Source organism: Lupinus angustifolius, chromosome LG04 (genome assembly GCF_001865875.1).
Source record: "Lupinus angustifolius cultivar Tanjil chromosome LG04, LupAngTanjil_v1.0, whole genome shotgun sequence".
Lineage (NCBI taxonomy): Eukaryota > Viridiplantae > Streptophyta > Magnoliopsida > Fabales > Fabaceae > Lupinus > Lupinus angustifolius.
The window spans coordinates 17,895,722-17,920,242 of NC_032012.1; the positions used below are offsets into that span (position 1 = coordinate 17,895,722).

The 24,521-nt window shown below is 29.9% G+C and overlaps 1 protein-coding gene across 1 annotated transcript; it reads right to left on the bottom strand.

Annotated features, from left to right (window-relative positions):
- Positions 2,890–4,245, bottom strand: LOC109344671. Its single transcript, XM_019583425.1, has one exon. It carries the CDS (start codon positions 4,243–4,245, stop codon positions 2,890–2,892), a length of 1,356 nt encoding a protein of 451 aa, XP_019438970.1.

A 24,521-nucleotide genomic window follows, 5' to 3' on the forward strand; every position in this document is an offset into this window, starting at 1 on the left:
CCATCAAGGGATTGAAAACTGATTTGTAGACCCTCCCTTGTATGAGTGGGATACCCAAGTATTTACCAAGATTGGAGACAACGCTCATTTCACAAATTTACATAAAAGTATGTCTCCTTCTGTTGGATACATGTTTGGAGCATATGAACTTAGATTTCTCAAGGTTCACCTTCATTCCTGAGGCCTTACAAAACTCATCAAGAGTTGTAGAGATCAACCTGACCTGAGTGTTAGTGGCTTTGCCGAAAAGTAGAACATCATCTGCAAAAAGTAAGTGTGAAATAGGAGATCCACCTCTGGAGAGAGTAATAGGCTGCCACAAACCTGAATCTACCTTTTCTTGGATAAGAAGAGATAACTTTTCCATACACAAAACAAACAAATAAGGTGAGATGGGATCACCTTGACGGAGACCTCTAGAAGGGCTGAAAGAATCCAACCGCAATCCATTCCAAAGAATGGACATGGTGCCAGATCTGACACACCACATGATAAGATTCACAGTAAGAGTAGGAATCCCAGAGTCAAACAAAGTTTTCTCCAAAAAGTCCCAGTTAACTCTGTCATAGGCTTTCTCCAAGTCAACCTGAAATGCCAACACACCCTTTTTTTGTTTAGATTTGTGAATGTAGTGCATAACCTCCTGAGCCAAGATAACATTATATGCGGTCCCTCTCCCAGGAATAAAGCTACTCTGCAAGGACCCAATTAAATTGTCTAAGAAAGGCCTCAGTCTACTTACCAGAACCTTGGTTAACACCTTATAAGCCACATTACACAAACTAATTGGTCTCAGATCCTTTAATGTAGTAGGTTGATTGACCTTTGGAATAAGGACCACAAGAGTCTCCAGAAGACGAGGATCGACAAATCCATTCTGAAACGCATCTCGAACCATCTTCCAAATATCATTCTTCACTATATGCCAATATTTCTTAAAGAAATAAGGTTGAAAGCCATCTGTCCCAGGAGCTTTAAAAGAGTGCATTGACATAATCTCCTTAGTAACATCTTCTAGTGTAACCGGCCTTGACATTACTACAACACCCTCAGGAGGTAACATCGGAGTGGTGACAGTACAACAATCAAGATTAACTTGGCTATTACCACAAAAAAGAGTTTTGAAATAATGATTAGCCTCCTCCATAAGCCAAGAAGGGTTAGTAGTCCAACCACCATTTTCAAGAAAGAGCCCATGGATTTTGTTGTGCTTTCGCCGCACAATGGTTTGAGTATGAAAAAATTTAGTGTTTCTATCACCAAATTTCACCCATTGTTCTCTAGACTTCTGATACCACAACATCTCTTCTTGTCTCAAGACAATGTTATAGTCCCGCCTTAGTCGAGCCTCCAGTCTGACTAAATCCTGATCATCAACTGACTCCAAGCTAAGTTGCACGCCTCTGATTCTAGCCTCAATATGCATTTTCCTCCTGAAAATATTTCCAAAGACATTTTTATTAAAGACCAAAGCATCTTCTCTAACCTTAGCAAGACCATCCATCACATCACTATCCACAGAAGACCAAGCTTGGAGGACAACATTCTGGAAATCTACGTGAGAAGACCAAGCAGCCTGAAATCTCATCCCTGCCACCACATCTAACCAATAAAGGACAATGATCAGAGTGCAACCTCGGGAGATTTTCAACATAAGCTTCTGGAAAGTCACTACGCCAATTATAGTCTGACAAAGCTCGATCCAGGCGCTTAGAGACACTACGACCACTCTGCTTTCTGCGGAACCAAGTAAATCTGCTACCAGCAGCTCCAAGGTCCAATAGCCTACAAGATTCCAAAACCTGAGATAATTTAGCTGCCTTGGAGTGGATGAAGTGACCACCTTTGACCTCAGAAGGAAGAAGAATTTCGTTGAAATCCCCTAAGATTAGCCAAGGCATGGTCACGAGAGGACGAAAATTCACCAAGTACTCCCATAGAGAATCACGGATAAGAGTTGAAGGATTTGCATAGATAGCCGTACAAATCCAAGCACGACCCCCACTCTCAAACTTGATTGAGATAGCTTGAGAAAAGGAGTCAACTATAGTGGTACAAAAGGAGCTGCCCACATTATTGAGAACCCAAATACCACCAGCATGACCAGAAGCTTCAACAATTCCACAAGCTTGATAACCTAAACCATCCCAAAAACGTCTAGCATCTTGGAATTGACAATGAGTCTCCAAAAGAATGACAATAGAAGGGTTGTATTTTCTGATTAATTCCCTTGCATGACGACGACCATCCCTATTGATGGCTCCACAAACATTCCAACAAATTATTTTAAAATCCTGAAATTCAATCATCAGAAAACAGTAGACATATGAAACCAAGGAAACAAAAGCTCTAACAATCCATGAATTCCTTCGTCGTTCCATGATGAGACTCCGAGTTCATATCCAAGACTAGCATATCTGCATCCACCCCACTCAATTGTTGCCCAATATGAGTAGCCATGTTCACACTTGGTATTGTAGAATCCTCCAGAGACATGTCACGAGAAGGGATGGGGACAATTGGACCTGCGATATTATCACAAGTGCCTGCTGACTCCAATGTGAGACATCCTGTTTGATGTTGTACACTAGGTACACGTTGAAAGACCATGCAAGAATTCATTCCCACGGTTTCCATGCAAGTTGGTGGGCCCTCATTATCTTGGTTTGTGACTAATTGAAAGTCACGTGATTTATGGGAGATAATTCCCTCTTTTGAAATAGCCAAGTTAAGATCCATGCATGCATCATTAGTAGGCTTGATTTTTGGAATTGCAATTAAAGTTGCAACATTATTTTTATTTGAAACGGAATGCCCAGCACCAGAATTAAATGGCCCTTGATCACGATGCATATTCAAAGAAGTATGAAGGGAAATAGAGTTGTTACCTTAACCAGCCATAATTCCATCAATAACGGGTTCCTCACCAAATTTATCACTTGCTTTTTTCCCTTGAATTCGGCTACCCCCATTTAAAGAGATGGGTAACGAATTCCTAGTAATTACGGCTTCCTCCAATAAATGTCCAGCTCTCACATTACCAATGGATTCGGTTCTCAACCTTTTTTTATTGCCAGCCTTAATATGCACGTTTCCCACTTTAGAAACTGACAATGAATGCATGGACCGATCCAAATTTTCTAAATTACCATCTTGCAAAGGGGAAAAATGATTAATATCCCCCTTTTTAATGACATTCAAATTTTGCGGTTGCACCTTCTTGTTTATTTTCTTCTTTCTTGTAACTGTTAGCCAATCACCATAAATCTCCATTGATTCTCGGTCATTATTATGATTCAATTTTTGACCTTCCAGCGACTCCACATTTATTGCAATATTTTTAACGGTTGAGACACTCTCCACATGCCCACCAGACACGGCTACCATTGCCTCCTCACTGTTTGTCGTGGTTGTTGTTGCATTAGGCACCACAGATGGAGGTTTAGAGCAATTTCGAGTGACATGACCATAACAACCACAAGTTTTGCAGATGATATGAAGACCTTCATACATCACCTTGTAAGAATGACCTCCCAAGATATACTTTTCAACCACAGGCTTTGTGAGATCAATCTCAACACACACCCTTGCATAACGACCTCTATCCGCCCTTAGAGTATTAGTGTCCACTTTAACCGGATGACCAATACAAGAAGCAAGACCAAGGAGAAAGCTCTCATCAAAATAGACCATATTTAGTCCTGGGAAACGAATCCAAACCATGGTGCGATCAACCTTCGCCGATGGAGCAACAAACTCAGGAGTCCAGCAGGCTACTGCAACATAATGATCAAAAAGCATCCAAGGCCCTCCACCAATCACAGTATCACGATCCGCTTTTAAATCGAACTTGACATAGTAAAACCCATGATCCACATCCACCATATCAAAACCTCCTTGTAATTTCCAAGTTCTCTTTAGCCTCTCCTTGAACACATTGTAACTCAGGGATTTGCCTACCAAAGTAATAACCAAAGCATCCTTCCAAGGGGAGCAGAGTTCCTGAAAGACCGATTGATCAAGGGATATACGTGGGACTACAATATTACCTTCCTCATATACAATGGTCATGAGATTTTCGGCAACCAAATCTCTCTTCACCATGGGAGATGGTGATGAGTTTTGATCAAGCACCTTATCTTTGAAGGAAACACCTTCACTAACGAAAGACACTTGACTCCACCGTCCATCGGGCGGTTTCGACGGTATAAGTGGTTGCTCAAATTTCTGTGCAGAGAATTGCATGAACTTTGCTTAGTGTAATCTCAAATGTTACAATAGAGTTATAAGTTTTTAATGTACTTTTGTATTGAGAAAACACAAATATTTAAAAACAATTAGTTTAAAATATAAGTTAAAGTTTTTTACACTATCAATATATCATTCATTATTGATTTATAGTAGTATATATATTTATATTGTATATAAATAGTAAATACAGTTTTCTTTTAGTATGTATGGGCTTGCTAAATAGATAGATTTAAGTGAGGAGTAAAAAAATTATATGGAATCATAAAATAATTAATAAAAGAGTCTAATATTTATATATTGACAGTGTAAAAATTTATATATAGTCAATATATCATTAACCATTTATTTGGATTACTTTTTTGAAAATTCGACAATGATTAATAATGAATGGTAAATAATACAGTGACAGTGTAAAAAACTCTTACAATATTAGTGTATACATTTTTTGTCTTAATAAAATATTAACAACATATTAAAATTTTAATTTTAAATAATTATTATTGGTACTATCAAAAAAAATTCATCAGACAAATTTTTCTCATTACAAGATTAGTCAATGAATAAAGAATTATTTACTAATTTATATAAGATATTGTATTTGAAATTAATCAATCGATTAATATTTAAACTAAAAGAACCAATTTCAATGCATCCATTTATTTATTTTAATAGATGTATTTCAATTTATTCATTCAAACTATTTTAATTTTTATTTATAAAATTAAACCAAAATTACTTTTAAAAATGTAACCTTTTCCTCATTTTCAAAAATTCATTTTTAATAGTGACTTTTTACTATAAAGGTTTTAGCTTCTCCTCCTTGTACTCAAATCATCTTCTTCAATTATGTTTAACAATTTGTTTATGAATTAGATTTATATATAAATATATATACAAGTGGATATTCATCATATATAATAAATCAACTGAAGTTCATGTGTTAGTAAAATATTTTGTGAATTATGTCTATTTAAATTCATTAACCTAAAAAAAGAAATTGAAGAGATTTAACTTATTTTTAATTTGAATGAATTGTAGATGATTTTATTTTTATTATTATTTAAAAATTAAATATATATATATAAATAAAGTTATCTATGTGTAAATTTAATAGTACATATAAACACTTCCTAAGTTTTATTTATATAAAAAAACTTTACTTAAATCTTAATAAAATTTATGGCATATGTGGTGAAAGGTTTAAAAAATCAAAGCATTTGATAATATAACAAATGTAATTTATGTTGATTTTGTAAACAAAAGCTATTTCCATCACACATTAGGGATGGCAAAAAAAAACCCGTACTCGTGGGTATCCACGGGTAAAACCCGTACGGGCGCATATACGGGTCACAAACAGGTACCCGCAGGTATTATAAACGGGTTTTTAAAAATACTTGTAGTACATAGGGTGGGTACGGGTATTATGGTACCTGTGCCCAGGCTACCTGTTATTTATATGATTAATATATTATATTTAATTAAAATAAAAAGTACATTATTCTAACAATCATGACACCATGTATATTATTTCATTTTACTTTGGTTACATATTTTATTGAGTTTGGTGGTGAAACACCCTACAAATATTATTACATGTGTAGAAACATACATGTGTAGAAACATACATGTTTTACAAAGAAAATATATACTTTTTGTTAAGGAAATGAGAAAAAAAATCACACAAATAGAAAACACCAATAAATTTAGCATTTTTGTCAAATATTCAATCAAAAGATACAAAAATAATTAATTTTTATCTCATTTGAAATATAATACAAATAAAAAATAAAAAATTCATTTATAATATCGGAAACTCGCAGGTACCCATTATACATGTAGGTACTCAGAAATATCCGCAAATACTCTCACACGGGTACTCGTACGAGTAAGGGCAGGTATGAATAATGTTCTCCTATTTTAAAACGGGTAGCGGGTAGCTACTACCCGTGTCCGCCCGTGCCCATTGTCATCCCTACACACCATCGAATATATAGTAATATTGTATAATAATCTCAAGAGGCAAGTAAGCTTCCAAAATAAATAAAAAAATTAAATATGTTTTTTTATTTCAATAAGTGTACATAACTTTGATTCTAATCTTTAATTTTTTTGTCATACTCTTTACATTTTTCTGAAATTTTTACAATTGTTATAGTATTATATATCTAGTCACGTCATACTCTCTTTTTTTTTGTATATTGGAACATGAGAAAAATATATGTGATTATAATGTGAACGTTTTTTAAATTATTGCTAAGAGTCTCTACAATGGTGATCATGATGGATAATAGATGATAAGGTGATATAACCTTAACAAAGACGGATCAACAAAATATTTGCAAATGAGAGTATCTGCTATTTTATAAAGTGTACTATTACATGGGTTACTTGTTGTGGTTAGTTAAAATACATATTTAAATTAAATTTTAATTTTAAGTGTTTTTTTACTAATTACAAGAAGTGACCCATAGATTATTATATAAGTGATAGCTTAGATGAACAAGTATTTTGGTAGAGTTTTAGTATTGATGATGCTCAATTGTCTTGTGATTATTGTACACCTATTCTCTTATTTATAGGTTAATAATGTTACGTTACCTCTTTCATTAGAATTGATTGCTTAGTTTTTATATTGCTTGAATTAATTCTCACATAGTTGGAATCAATTATTTCGTTAAAAATGTATACATCTGAATTTCTCACATAATTTTCATTAATTCGTTAATGATTTTCAATATAATAATTATTTAAATTATGATTAGGTAAATCAGCCAAGGATATTTCCATGATTTTAAATTAAGTTTAATATCTTAATTTGAATTAATTTCATAATAAGGAGATTTTTATTTAATGCATATCAATAACTTCTTAATCACATGTAAATTGTAAATGGATGAATCCAATTTTTTATTTCAAATTTGAAATTAATTAATAAAATGAACTATTTTCAGGACATTCAATTAAGTTTGAATTCAAATTCAAAATATCCCATCTTGTGTAAAGATAAGACAGTTAAAATAAAATATTTCCACTCAAAAAATAATTTATATGTTGAAAAATGATGTATAGGAAAATAGTTGTTATAAAACAAAGACAAACCTTTTTAAAACAAAACAAAATAATTTTAGATGTAATAAGAATAAAATAAAAAATAGTTTTTGAAAAAGTGGGTTGTAGGTAACTTTAGGACGACTGAACATTATTTAATTATCTCCTAATGACATTTAGAGTTGGATATAGCATTCCATACAAACGCAATATATTTACTTGTAATTTTTTAAAGATGTACATAGAGTTAGATATTCTCATGATAAACACTTTGTTTATACTTGAATTAGTGGTATACATGTATACTCTAGGTTGCTGCATATTGTTTATATATATTTGAAGTCATATTACTGTAGCATAAAGATATAAAATAACTTAGATTGAATAATTTAAAATGATAAAATTGAATGACATGCATAAGGTTATTGAAGAAAAGAAAAATTTAGCTTTGAAAAATCAAATGTGGAGAAGTTAGACAAAATGTTAACTTGTGACAAAAAGTAGAATAAGAGACTAGAGGGAGAGAAAAATATTAAAAAAATTGTTACAGGTAAGTTCTCCAATTTGTAAAAATTTACATGTGAAAAAATAAACATAGATAAAATGTTAATCTATGAAAATAAGTAAAATGAGTGATTGAAGTATAAGAAAAATATTAGAAAAGTTTTATAATATTGAATGACAATTGAAGTTTTTAGTTCTTATTTTTTATTGAAATGATTTCCATTTTTTGTACTACCAAATGTATTTTTCACCATTTTATGTAAGAAATTAATCTTATTTAAAGTGTATGAATGCTCCTCTCAACAATTCTTACTCTTAAGAATTAAACTCTTAATCATTTAGTGATCATTCCAAGAATATGGGAGTACCTTACAATGTTAGATCAACACTATCATTAGATGAGTAATAAATTTATCATACATCACATAGTCACATAAAAAATTAAATTACGCATAACATCAGCCTAAATTTGAGGCCTAGCTCCATTTCCAAATCAAAATCCTTACTCCATTTCCAAATCATAAAAGAATAGAATAAGCTCATGAAATGCATTTAACTGAGATTTTAAATTGTTTTTGTTTTAGAAAAACACGTGCAAATTATCCTTTCAAGGATGGTGTACTTATTTTTTTTTTTAAATATTTCTCTAAACCTTGGTGGATAGTAGTCTACTCATCAATAGCCCAGGGGAATCTGATAATGCCACATTTTTCATTTTTGAAGTGTTGCCATTTTTATTGGTATTTTAAGAAAAAAGTAAAATCTATTATTATATTGTAGGGTGTGTATGGCCTTAATTATTAAAAATATAATTGACTGTGAATTTCATTACTTTATGGAAAGTCATAGTTTTAGTGAATATAATAATGAACGTTATAGGTGATGTGTATTTCTCTTATTAATTTAATCAATCTTTTCGGGATTATTGATTGGTTTGGATGAGTATGGGTTGAAGCAAAATTTGTAAAATATAAAAGTAATAACATTAGCCCTTATTATATAATAAAGAGTCTGAATTCTGTATTTGTATTTTGTAATAACTTTTTTTTTATTATGATACAATTGAACTAATATAATTTGATAGGTTAAATGGATCTTGATACTAAAATACTAATCCAACAATTCAGGGGTTTGAAGAGAGTGAAACCGAAACAAAAGGAAGAAAAACAGTGGACTCATTTTAAATGTTTGTAAAATTAGAATTGAATTATATTTTTCATATTTGAGAGTTAAATGACATATATATCTTTCCTACTATTTTTTAGGGATATGCTTTTATGATTTAAAGGGTTCATCTTTATTTTTGTTTAATATCCTACAATCACATATGTTAAAAGTTACCAATAATTATGCATATTATAATGATTATTAGGATATATTAGATGCAACAAATAATATTTACTTTAAAATGATTAAAAAATAATGATAAGAAAATAATTTTGATTAGGTTGATAGCTGATTAGAAAAGGATGAGCTAGCAAACGATTAAGCCAACAAATCCATAAAAGATATTAACGTGTTATATATGCATAACTATTTTATAGGGATATGCTTTTAGGATTAAAAAGGGTTCATCCTAATTCCATTTAATATCCATATTATACTAATACACATGTTGAAAGATACCAATAATTATGCATATTATAATTATTATTAGGATATATTTGATGCAAGGAATAATATTTAGTTTAAACTTATTAAAAAATAGCTATTATAAAATTATACGAAAATAAAATCGATTAGGATAGTTGATTAGAAAAAGATGAGCGAATGATTAGAAAGGAAATAATAATTAATGTTCTACTGAAATCATTTTTGTTTTCAAATTGCTAGGAAACTAAATGGTTTCTAATATGGCAATATGTAGGCAGTGTTATAAAAATCATTTTGTGTGTATCAGTTCAACTGATAAACTGGTTTTGAATATCGATACAATATAATAAATATATCAGTCATATAGTTATATTGATCAAAAACCAACTAAAATCGGTTAAAATCGACTAGTTTAAATCTTATTTTTATCAAAATGTTGGTATGAGAGATCAAACACATAACTAGTATATTTGTATATTTCTAAAACATGATCTACCATTAAGTAATACATTTTTTAACAAATTGTGTAAATAAAAGTTGATATTGTCTTCTTTATTAAATTTCAACATTAATGTTAATATAAAATATATGTATATCTAACTTCACCGGTATGCAGTTAGTGAAATACTATACTACTATCCTAACTGGTTTGATAATTAATACGATATTATTAATATTTACATGTAGTATATTAAATTAGTAAATGCAATAAGCATAATAAAAATTAAGATAGTAACATAAAAATTTAAATTATACATGATGACACCATAAATTTAGCAATTTATCAATATGTAAACGTAATGTAATAATCAACATATATCATCTAACATGACACCACTGCAAATCATAAGAAAAGGGAACACATAAAAACACAATTAGGCATACTTAATGTGTTCAAAATAATTTGTCGTTATTATGATAAAATTGAACTAATGCAATTTGATAGGTTGACGTGGACATTGGTATCAAAGAATGTTGGAATATATTGTATCATATAAATAATAATGTATGTGAATATGAGAGATTATATTGTTGAGTTGGTTTTAGCCCAAGTTATTAGTTTCTAAGAATAATTAGTAGTATACCCATGCATTCGCACGGGTCGCTACATCTTAGCTCTATGTAAGAAAAAATAGTAGATTAAAAATGTATATAAAAACTTATCATCAATAGTTTGAAGTAATAAATTGTTAAACTATTCAATTTGAAGTTATCAACCATATTATATAGTCACTCATACAATTTGTAGAAGTACGAAATCAAGAATATAAGTCTAACTAAAGTATATAAAGACGTTATAAAAATAGTACCATACATCATTTTGAATTTTTTATCACATCTCAAACAACACACAACATGATTGCATGAACTATAAAGAGGTTTTACACATTTGAGTTTTTTAATGCATTGTGTTAGTGAACTATACAATAGGTAGAAGTACAAAATAAAAAATCAATAATATAAGCATGGTGAAATATGTCTTAATGTGCTTTTAGTTAGCATTTTTCTTAAACAAATTTCACGCAACGATAAATATTTTTAGTTGGAAATTAGAGCAACTCCATATAAAACTTGTAGATAGCAATAACAACACCATATAGAAAAAAGGTACTCTCTTTCTTTCACCAAATCCCCAAGAAAAAATACCATATACACTTAAAGAAGTGATAAGGTTCCTAACATAGAACCAAGAAATTATACACAAAAATAGACCATGATGTTCGTCATCCAAAATATGATTTTATTACTCGTACACGATGATAACTCTTCACCTCTTCAAACATAAAACGATTTGAACCTATAAGGTCTAACACTCTAACGATCATGGAGTTGTGTGTCTTCTCTCAAAGATAAAACTTTTAAATTTTCAAAATTCAAAATAATAATAAAAGATTTATCCATTAAATCTTTCTCAATTTTATAGTTGTATGCATATATGCCTTCCGCCAATAGTACAACTTTTAAATTTTATATTTATGAAGATAACAATAATAATAATAAACATACCGAAGTTACAACTTTAACCTTATAACTAAAACTTGTCAACATTAGAGCTTTAAAACTTCAAAGAACTTCTTATGTTCTTCATTAGTTTATCTCTCTAGTTGTTTTATGATAGTATTTGGTTCTCTTACTTATTAAAGTAGATAAGAGAGTTGATTAAAACAAAGAGGACACCATAAAAATAATTTTTTATAGTAATATGTAACATCACAATAATATTGATCATTTAGTTGAAAATGTGCGATGAAATGCAATTCATCACTCATAGATATTCCATCTCCTTGAACAAGACCATTATAAAATCCAGCAACACTTTGATCCTATTTCCACATAGCAAAAAAATATAAGAATAAGTTTTCAAAGTAGCACTAAACAAATATAAAAAAAGATAAATTTTCACTTAAAAATAAAATACAATTTTTGAATATACTTATACTTAATAAGTGTTCTAGTTATAATTTTCATTAAGCAAATCTTACCAAATCATTAGAATATAGAGTAGGAAATTAGAGAAACTCATAATAAATACAATTAACACATTAAGCAACAATCTCAAACATCAAATAATCAGTAGCATTAAAAAATATATCATAAACTCATATATTATATACCTAAACCCTCATAGTAGTAGAAACTAATGATTAACTTTCTCAAAATATTTGGGTTGGATATTTATTAAACACAACTAACAACATCATATAGAAAAGATTAATTTTTATTTCACCAATTTCCCAAAAAAAAATTAGTTCCCAACCAAGAACCAACAAATTCTACCAAAAAAAATAGACTTTAATGTTTATGATCGAAAACATGATTTTATGACCTAAACACTGCCTTAACTATTCACCTATTCAAACACAAATAATTGGAAGTGTTAAGATCCAATGATCATGTAGTATAAGTTTAGAAAAAATATATCTTGGTACCCGCTACCCCAAATAGTGCGGGTATAAGTTTCATATAAATTTAGTCATTACATAATAATGGATACAATAAACTAATGTTGCATGTAGTATACATTTATAGTGAACCATATTTTTTTGGGATTGTGTTTATACGTTATAAATTTATAAGGTCATTTTTTAGCATATATGTTGAATGATTATGTTTTATTTTAGATTGATGCTTATTATATTTTATACTATAGATTTATTGTTAAATATTCTAAATTCATACAATCATAAATGTGTATGTTTAAAATTAATTTTAATATCAACAGATTTAATATTTCAATATTTACACATGCAATATTAATAATAGAAAATTATTAATATTTTGTATGTTATATTTTCTATTGTTATTACTCTCAATTCTTTTGTTACTATTCATTTTAAAATGATGTTTACCTTGTTAAAATTAGCCTTATGAGATAGTGAAGAAATACTACTAATATTTGTAATATTTGTGTTTAATGATGAATTATTTGTTTTTTTGTGAGTTGCAATATTAGGTTTTTTTATCAAGTCAAATTTATGAGGTCTTTTTTAGCATATCTATAGAATGATTATGTTTTATTTTATGTTGATGTTCATTATGTTTAAATATTAACATTGGTTTCTGAGGGCATATGTACAATATTAGCATTTGTATAACATATGCATTTTTTCTGAGTATGTTTTATGAGAAGAGAATAAATAAAGGATGTGATGAAATAATGAGGGGATTTCACTTCTTGTTTAATTTAATCAATGATATAATCATTACTATTGTTTTCATGATTGCATCTACTTGAATATCCCTCCCAAGTCTATTCACCTAGAAATTAAATTTAATTAAACATGTATCATGGAACATATATATTGTGCATGTTATTCTACAATATGATTAAATTAATAGATAAATGAAGACATGTCAGTTTAAAAAATACTAACAAATAGGCTTCCTGGTGTCAAATGTAGACATCGTAGCTTTGTACTCCCAATTCCTCTCATATTATAATAATATTTTATATTTAGAAGTATAAATATAAGGAAATTTTTGTGCACCACATTTTTTGGATAATATTTATAAGCACTTCTAAAAAATTTATAAGGTCCTTTTTTAGCATATCTCTTAAATGATTATGATTTATTTTAGATGCATACTCATTATGTTTAAATATTTGAATGTTTAAATATTAGTATAGTATAAAATAAATGGAAAAAAAATATTAAATGGAAAAGATGTTATAACATATTCACCATTTCAAATCCAAGTGTCACCATCAAATAGTGACGTGGAGCCACCACTTTACTACTTTAGAAATCAAAGATACTTTCCCCAAACATCAATATTCACCATCACCTTTCATTCAAAATCACAAAACTGCCACTCTTCCCTAAAATCTACACATTTTAAGTTTCAAATGGTATTCTTTTCTCATGATTACTAAGTAGTATCAAAATCTTTTGACTCAAGTGTTAACAGTTTGCAAAATCTTTTCTCATGATTAATGTTTAACATAACCGAAGATGAGTTTGAACCTATACAGTACTATAAGCCTTGTAGTTGGTCCATTGGTAGTTGACTTATCTCTTCTATCTTTGGAGCTTCCATGACCTTTAACTCTTCTTTTGCTTCCAAACCATAACGCTAAAGAAGAATAAAGGAAAAAAATAATATGTCGTGAGAAAGCAAGCTAGATGAAAAGATATAATGTGGAAAAAATGGATTGGAAAGAGAAAGTTGAAGGGACACTATATTGTGAAACATAACTATAGAGGCACAAAAATGCAAAAAAAAATTATAAGATCTGATAATGTTGAACTAAAATTTGCAGAAAAAATTTCATTTTTACCAATATTAGTTTGAGAGTGTGACATTGCGAACGTGCATATATACCAATAATAACACCAAGAAATTCATAATAAGAAATCAGACAAAAAATGTTATCTTCAATTCAAAAAGAACAAAATAGGATTCATCCAACAAAAGTTACGAAAAAAAGGATTAGATAGAGAAAATAACACAGTTGAAGGGACATTGAAGCACAAAAAATGCAGATAAGCTATAAGATCTGATGATATTAAACTAAAATTTGTAGAAAAAAAATTCATTTTTACCAATATTAGTGCAAAAAAAGGACTCACTTGCCATAAGTTGAACCTTTGAAGATTGGGGTTCATAATAGAGAACAATTTGTTCATACACGATGTTGTTGAATCCCGATTATTCGGTAAGTTGACCTGAATTATTTCCATAGTAAAATCCTTACCTTAAAAGGATATAACCTAGAGGCTAAGAATTTAATGAAATGTATTACTTGGACTCTTTAAACATTAGAATAGGTTGGATGCACTACTTATTGCTATTAGCCTCAAATTTCCAATTGAATCTCCTATAATACACCAGAGTTCTTCAAACATTGTATTTTAAGGATCATAGATCATATTGAAAAGGATTTAGAGACATCAAACAATTATTGAAAACTGAGATTTGTTCTATTCATAAAGTCTGCTGAATGGTTCCAAATACTTTTCATTTAAAAATGAAAATTAAATAAACTAAACTTAATCTATGAGGAGTTGGTTAAGCTGTGTGACCTATAGCTCAACCACAAAATCATCCCTTTATTACTTGATTGATAAAACTCCCGGCATATCAATCATGAAACATATTTCCAAAGTAGTTTATTTATAGTTATTCCTTGATCATTGGTAGTACTTCATATAATATATTTAATATTAGCATTACCTCCCGCTTGTATGTATCTCCACAGCATGAACATCATTTCTCTTGATGAGATCGGTAGTTGCAATAACATCTCTAACATATGTTACCTCTCCTGAGTGAATGGCAATTTGAAATAAATATTTAGGAAAGCTAGGAAGATACCTACAAAATTTTAATAGTTGATTGCCTAATAGTGTTCATTATTAGGAGTGGAAATGGAAAGTGGAATATGACTATGTCATAGCAGAATAGAGTATATTATATGAGAATAAAAAATGAGAAGATGTAATATCTCCATCTCAATAACACTGAAAATACCAAAAGCGGAAAGCTCATTATCAAATCATGTAATTGTCATCATGTTGTTGGTATGTAAAAACTCATAATTTTGTTAGTAAATTTTGAACTAAAGTAGTGAGAAAAAAGATTGATGATAAAAATAAATTTAGTGTAGGAAACAAAAAGACTCAAAAAACATACATACCCAAAATAACACATAAGTTCCAAATAAGTTGTAATGGGAAATCATTCCAAAATTGTTATTTTGAAATAAAAAAGCAGGAAGTAAGCTTCATGGAGCTAAAATGCCAAAAAATGTGAACTCATCATGTGAAAATGTTATCTTTTTAGTAAATGTTGAACTAAAAAATCAATAAATAAGTTTGGTACACTAAAAATGTTATCAACACCAAAGTAACATGCATACCTAAATAACACAGAAGTTCCAAATAAGTTGTAATGGGAAATCATTCATGCATTGTTATCTTGAACTCAAAAACTAAAAAAGCAGGAAGTAAGCTTCATGAAACAAGAGCAAAAATGCCAAAAAAAATCAACTTTTCATGTAAAAATGTTATCTTTTTACTAAATGTTGAAGTAAAAAATCAACAAATAAGTTTGGTACACTGAAATTGTTTCCAATATCGCTAAAGTAACATGCATACTGAAAATAACCCCAAAATTGTTATGTTGAACTAAAAATGCAAGATAACATTTTCATGGATCAAAAAACACCCAAAAAATATTAACATTTTCAGATAAAAAAAATTAAATTTTTAGTAAATGTTGAACTAAAAAACAAAAAATAACTTTGATTGACTGAAAATGTTTTTTATAATACCAAAATAACATGCATACTCAATATAACACCAAAAAGTTTGAAATAAGTTATAAGAAGAAATCATACCTCACAATCTAGAATCCACGGTCAACTTCATGGATGAAGAAGTTAGCAAGAACATAACATAAATTTATAAAAAAAATGTACTTGTAAAAACTCATAGCTGTGAAGTTATGAGATGTGATGATAAAGAAGATTGGTTGAGTGATATAATATAAACATAAGAAGTTGTAAGAAAAATTCATACATGGAATGTGAATGAAGAATCACTAATTGTCTTCATGGATGAAGAAATGATGAACCAGAAATTTGAGGAAGAAAAAAAAATAAAGGAGAGAGGGTTCAGATTGCAAATGAAAAGAGAGAGAAAGAGGGGTAGGTTAGAAATGAATGGAAAGGATGAGGAAAGAAAGTAAGAAACCTGCGGAAGTTTCAAACTTTGAAAATGAATAAAAAACATTAAATGGTAATAAATATAGATGAAAAAGATGTACCTTTCAGTCATCAATCATGTAAAAGTTTTAATATTTTTTATTGAAAATTAAATTTGCTATTACAGTTTTACCCCCTAAAAATCCAAGTGTCAAGATTTGAAGATGTCCTTTATGGTAATAATGCTAGCCCATTGCATTCTTATATAGATAGTAGAAGTAGAAAATGGGTTAGTTGGTTAGTTATGATAGTTAGTATTCTTCTTCCTTTTATAAGGTGAATTCATTGTATCCAATTCAATTCAATGAATGAAATTGTCATTCTTTCTCGCTGTATCAAGATTCATGCATGACTTTACCATTTTAACATGGTATTAGATCGATAATTATGAGTTTTCACTTATCCCTTCCATTTTCTTTTTCTCCATCAACCTTTATTTACCTCACCTAATATGTTAGGCCTTCTCCAACACCTTCACTGCCATTCCCGGGAAATTGTTGTTCAAAAATCATCAATGAAGGGCTTAACTTTTCACTCATCAATTCTTCACAGCCACAACCTCCACAACCAAATATACAAGTAGAAGACCAACCACATACAACATCACTTCAAGAAACCTACTCTTTTGTGCCACCAAACCCTATTATTCCTATGCTTCAGCAAGATAACATGCATAATCATACACCATAATATTGGGAGAAGCCTATGCTCACAAAGTTGTTGATTTTGTGTGTGAATATCACCTTGATCTTATAGTAGGATATGGTGCAGTACTTGTCATTATTCCACGTGTTTCAGGAGTAGATATATTGTTGAAAAGTTTTGAACTAATACATGGTGTGCTTCTATGTGAAGGAGAAGACATTGATCCTTCATGGTATGACTAAGATACCCTATGTCCTTCTTAAAGAATCAGATTCAAAGGGACTATTGAAATTTCAAGAATTGAAGTCCATCAACAAAAAGAATTGCAAGAATCCATATTCAAAGAAGTTATTAGCTTAGTTTGGTTTTTCTACTTCAGTCTCAAGCAACTGAAGCTTTGATAGTGGATCTTCTTCAACAGCATAAACAGATTCATCAAGACTCATCAAGAAACTAATGTTGGGTTTGATAATTTTTATGGAGCATCATTTTCCAGCAGAGAATGTTGCTTCTTATGGAGGCCTCATGGGTGATGCCCCAACTTGATGTTTACTCGTGCAAACAATGTGTAATTTGTCTGCCACCAACATTGTTAAGTGATTTGTGAGGATCCACAACTACAAGGCCATTTTCCTTATCTTCCTTGATATTATATCTCTATTTCATTCATACTCTATTCTTTAGCCTCTCACACACAAAACATCATTATATTGTGTTTGTTATATCGATGAAGATGCACATTTAGATGGAGATTTTTCTATCTTTCATCATCAATGGTTGGTTTGCTTCTGTCCATGGTGATTAAGCTCAAACATAGCTTCTACCATGGATGGTTAAGCATTTGATGATATAGCTTCCACCATGGGTGGTTAAGCGTTGTTATTGCTTCAAATCAATTCCAAGCTGAGAGTTCAGAATTTTTACTCTCCAGCTTGAAGGTAACTGTTGAAATATATTTGTATCATGTAAATAATAGTGTACGTGAATATGAGAGATTATATTGTTAGGTTGGTTTTAGCCCAAGTTATTAGTTTCTAAGAATAAAAATGAGCTAGTTGGTTAATTAGGGTAGTTAGTATTCTTCTTCCTTTTATAAGATGAATTCATTGTTTCTAATTCAATTCATTCATTCAATTCAATGAATAAAACTATCATTCATTCTTTCTTGTTTTATCAAAATTCATGTATGGCTCTACCATTTTAACAAAATATTAATGTAATATTAGAGGGGTTTGAAGAGAATGAAACAGAAACAAAATGAGAGAAAAACAATAGACCCGTTTTCAAATGTTGGTAAGCATAGAATTGAATTATCCTTTTATATTTCATAGTTAAATAACATATTCAAAAGAATAAGATTAGAGTCCAATGTTATGAAACCCGGACCGGACATCAACCCGGAAGAGGTCCTGTATAGGTTCCAACCGGTTTAACCGGTTAGACCGTTTGGTTGGACCGGTTGATATCATAATATTATATATATTATATAATTAATTAAAATAAGTGAATAACACATTTACCAATATTATATGTTGCATAATGCATAACATATAAATTAATTAGAATTGTAAATCAAAACATAACTATTTCATATAGAGATTAAACATTCTAATCTATCCAATTATATTATCTTCATTGGATCATAAATTGACATTGCTAATTAAAGATGTAATTAAAGTGTAATTATCTTACTACTTAAAGAAAAAAGTCTAAATTAAGAACTCCACTTAATTATTCAGAAACAACATATTAAATTATAACAATTTTACATTAAAACTTAAATACTAAAACTATACTAACATTAAAAAACAAGAACTAATATTAAAATTTTACACTTAGCATTAACAAGATTAAAATACTAAATAACACTATGGGTTGTGGCAACACTTTGCAGTTGGCACGTGTATATGTTATAAGATAGTCATGTTTGATAAAGATTTTGGTGAGATAGAAAGAGTTAGTGGGAGTAGGTGGGTCCAATATTTAATTAAAACTAATCCAAATATAACACAGACACAATGAATGGCAAAGCATATACCCAGAAAAAATATAACAAACACTGTCTTAACTAATAACATAAACCATGAAATCGTTTCAACCCACCACAAAGCACAAAAAGTTCAATGGCGACACCGAACAACGAAGGACAACGATGCAAACGGCGAAGGCTACTCGAACGACAAAGACGAAGGATGGTGATGGCTAGATTTTCTAATTTCTATCTATTTCTTCTTTCCTAGTTATGTCCGTGACCTTCTCTTAGTTTTACCATTTTGTTTTGCGATTTCAAATTCTGTTTTCTTTAAATAGTTGGACCGGCCGGTCTAACCATCTGGGTTATTCCAGGTTTTCTCGGTCTAACCCGGTTAGATCGGATTAAAGACGGCCATAATCAGTCTGAGAGGGATTCCGGCTAAGTGGATAACACGAACCGCACACACAACCGGTCGACGGTCCAATCGGAAAACATTATTTTTTTTAAACAATTTTGAACCTATGATATGCGTTTATGGGAGATGAAAAGGATATCTAAAATAAACAAATAATTTATGGTTAGATGTGTACAGCAATGGTGAGGGAAACAAAATACATGTAAAAAATTGAATCTATGATATTAAACAAGTTTAATAAACATGCAAAAGGTGAAAATAATATTTTTTAAACAATTTCAAATCTATGATATATGTTGAGGGGAAATGAATAGACATAAATATAAGTTATATTTAACAATAAATATTCAATATGTTGGAGAGAATAATGTCTTTGAGTAACATGAGTAACATTGAACAATAAATGCTGATCAATAGAGATGGTTGAGATATATATTGAAAAAGAAAGAAAGAAATGTTGCAATGATGTGTTTAAGAAGAAAGGAAAGGAGATGTGTTTAAGAAGAAAATAATTTTAAATGATAGAAATACCCCTTTAGTTACATTCCAAAAATGGAGATGTTCATTATTATAACTAGCATGTTCACAAATTTTTCTCATATCCGTATTCTTATTTTTCTCATATCAAGTGTATACAAAAAGTTTTTAAATTTCTCAACTTATACCTACAAATTTCTCAAAGTTTATAGGAGTTAAGGAAATGTATCTCCAATTAAATTTCATTATTTTTTATGTTTTATGCAACATGTATGTTACAAAATCATTTGCCACTTGTGTTAAAAAGTTATTAACAACTTATATGTTACAAAGGCAAAAATAAAAACATTGGATATAGTAAAGGGCAAAATTGTAATTTAGAAATTATGTTTGTTCAATTATATATTTCCCTCTTAATCATGTTTTGACTTTATATATTAGTATAGATATCACCAACAATTCCATTAATAATAATATAGTAGGCTCATATAAGAACATAATTGATATCCTCACTCCTTATAATTTAGCTCACTAAGAGGTTCTAGTTGTTTTCTAGTTCCTTTAGGCTTCACCAATTCAATCATCATACAATAGAAGATGATGATAATTATGGTATTGACATACAAAGTATTCATTTAATATTTCAACATATTATTAGTGATTGAAAAAGTTAACTTGTTTCTATAATATACTAATATTGTTTATTGTTTACATTTGGAAGATGTGAATATTGTAGGCTTTTCAGATGATGAAGATCAATTTTATAATTCCTATATGTTGCTAATGTTTGAAGATAAACAAGATTATTTAGTATATATTATGAATTATTATTTTAAATACAACAAATATACGATTAAGCTTAAAAAATTTGGTTTAGGATATTCTGATATTTATGATTCTATTGTTGAATGTGATCATTCTGGAGAATACATATGATATTAAGAATGAAAGTGTAAACATAGAAATATTACAACACATAAATATGAAATTTGTTGTGGTGTTGGAAAAGTACAAATCCCATTAGTGAAAATACCTCATCCCTTCCATCAACATCCCCTCTTTGATAACTTCTCCCGAGATGGCCTCAATTATCAAAATAATACTTGCCTACACAACATGATGTATGCTTTCACATCAGCAAGTACAAAGTTTGATAGATCTATCAACAAATGTAAAGATCCACCAACTATTCGAATACAATGACAATCGTGCCATTGCATTGGTAGCATGTTGCTAATGCTTGGACATTACCCGATATTTGCGCAACTGTATATTTATGATACAAAACATGAACTTGAAAACAAGATGGAATGAATAAGGTAGAAAGTAATTAATTATTATACAAATAACTCATTTCTTTCTATCCAACTAATCATTATTGATTCTTTATTTAATCTATGAATATAACAACAAGCTTGATTCAAATGTAGTTTTGCAATTATCGCAAATGTTGGATTAAAATAATGTTCATGCAAAGTCTTTGAAAATGGCAAGGGGGAGATTAAAAGATGGTGTTATTCTAAATTTAAGGTTGAAGCTAATTTCCGAAATGAATTCTGATGGCAGAGTAAACAGTTATTAGTTGGAGATACTGACTTATGAAGTGGCTACTTTAATAGTTGGAGATACTGACTCAACATTACAAAACGATATAATTATGGAAACACGAAGTGACCATTTGAAGAAAGTTGATAAATTTCATGCAAGTTATTTGGATTTTCAATATCCATTGTTGTTTCTATTTGGAGAAGATGGTTAGAGACATGATGTTTGTCATAGATTTAGAGTTAATTCTTGTAACACCATGTTTTTTCGAGCACGTTTAATTAAGTAATTAGTTGTTAATGAATTAATTATAGAATTTAATCATTAATATTTTAGGCTAAACCTCAGTTGAGTTTTAGTATTGTATTATAATATTCTTGCTTTCCCTATTTTTTCAAGATTTTTGGAGAATAAAAGTTTCTGAGACGATTTCAGGTCGTTTTATCAAGTTTTTGCCCATTTTTTGAGTTTCGTAACTCGGAATCAAATTCTGATTTCTCTGTTGGCTTCAACATAATATTTATAGTCAAAATAGACATCAAGCTTGTCCGTAACTCATTTATAGGTAATTTTCACCTCGAAATTCAAGTTTCGACGTTTTAGACAAAAAACCTAAATCGGTAAATCGTATATTTCCAGACGAAGTTACCCGGTAATAATTGGGATGCGAAATCAGGTCGCATCAATCAAGTTGGAGTATTAATCACATCATGGGTCAATGACTTGTCAAACAAGCAAAGTCAAAGCTTCCATAATCCCCTAAATCACTCACCAAATCTCCTCACTCCACCACCATTAGACACATCACCTAAGCTAACCTAAAGCTAGATTACCTCTCATTAATTTTCAGATTTGAGAGAGGGTGAGGCTCTCCTATAAATACATCGCTTCATCCTCTCATTTTTCCACTAATTCTCCTAAAGAAAGTTAAGGTATTCTTTCTATTTTTCTCTTCTTCATTTTTCTCCTAATACACCATGAGAAAATCATGACCTCTTAGTATGTTACTCATGAAGTTGTGTTTATGTTTTTTTTCTTTAAATATTTTGTAAGTCATGACTAAAGGGGATGATAATGAAATCATATGAACCTTTGTGTAGTTTTTGACTTATGTAAAACTTAAAATTTCTTCCTTGTTCTTAGATGGAAAAACTATATCTTTGGACAAAGTTAGATGAATTTATTTGCTTTAGAAATATTGGAAATTATTGTTAGTATTTGAATGTGTTTAAAGGTGATGATTTGAACATCAAAAAGAAAAGTTTATGTTTATTCTTGAAAGTTCAAAATGTTTATGAGTTTTGTTGAAAACAATTCATCTTTAAAAGGTATTATGTGTAAAAGGTTGTTTAGCATATGTTATTCTTTGATTTCCAAGTTAAAGATTTGGGATAAAATATGATTTATTAAAGTCTCGACTTCATAAACTTAAAGTGTTATGAAGTTTTAGATAGTAAAGTAATAAAAGTGTTAACTTACGATTTATAGTTCATGACTATGAAATCAACACCTATTAACCCTTGAGGTTATCCTAAAATTTGGAGGTTTTGAGATGATCATGAAATTAGTTGTGTTTTCTTTATTAACATACTTTAAATAAGGAAATTGACCTAAAAAGTCTTGACTTTATAAAAACCTAAAGTGTTATGAAGTCTTAGATAGAAAAATGATTTAAAAGTATTGATCTTGGTTAAGTTGGCTTACTTGAAATGATAAGTGTAGCTTAATAATCTTACTTTAAAATGTTAATCTTAATAAAAATGGTTTACTTGCAAAATATAAGTTCTATGAATAGTTATCATTACCGGAAAAATGTAATGAAGTGGAAATACATGTCTAGAAAAGTTCAGTCTAAGGAAAGACTTGGTATTTAAGTGCGTCTTTACGACCCACCTCTCTTTCCTGGGAACTAACCTTATGTATATTCACAGATTATGAAATAATTCCGTTACAAGTTTTGTTAAAACTTTACTTTAGAAAGTGTCGTTGTGTTGTAAGACTTTCAATGATAAATGACGATTCAAGAAATACCTAACCTTGAATCGGATGGATGAAAGCGATTAAGTTCATTTTAGATCGGAAGTTTTATTTTCGCGTAAAATGTTATTTCGCAAGAATAATGATTATCAAAGTGACCTAATTAGAGTTATTTTGATTTTGGTGTGATGAAGAGTTCGAGAAGAGACCCGACGAATTAAGCTCACCTGGAATCGAGGAAATAATCTGCACAACACACTCAGGTGAGGGAGATATGCTTCAGGACCTCCAAACTCCCTCACAAGTTTGGAGTTGTCTTAGGTATTAAGAAAGCTTGTACTTAATCAATTGTCTGTTTTGTTTGGATTAAGTACAACAATATTTCTTATGCCGAATTATGTTAGGTTATGTTTATGTATGAAGATGCCAGGATTATTCCTATTTAATATTGCTCGAGTAATTGTTCTAAGAATTGTATGTATGAGATAATTGTTAAATTCAAGGCTTAAAAACATGTGTTATAAATGAGAAAACTTTTCATTGAGAAAAGAAATTTAACTAAGTTTCAGGTTTTTCTCGCTTGAGCGAGAAGTGTGCAGAGAAAACAAGTTTTCTCCCTTGGGCGAGACAACTCTCGCCTGAGCTGAAATGTGCACAAAGAAAACTGGTTATTTTCTTGCCTAAGCGAGACAACTCTCGCTTGAGCCACATGTACCTTATAAAAATGGCAAATGGTGATTCCCTCGCTTGAGCGAGAAGGCTCCATACAAACAAGACTTCTTAAGTCTTCTGAATGATAACTCTTACATGTGTGAGAGTCTAATGACATTTTTCCATCAAGAATTCATTCACTTCCAATCCTATTCAATAAAACATAAAAC

Coding starts and splice junctions, on each gene's coding strand:
- LOC109344671 (XM_019583425.1), bottom strand. CDS start 4,245: ATGCAATTCTCTGCACAGAAATTTGAGCAACCACTTATACCGTCGAAA.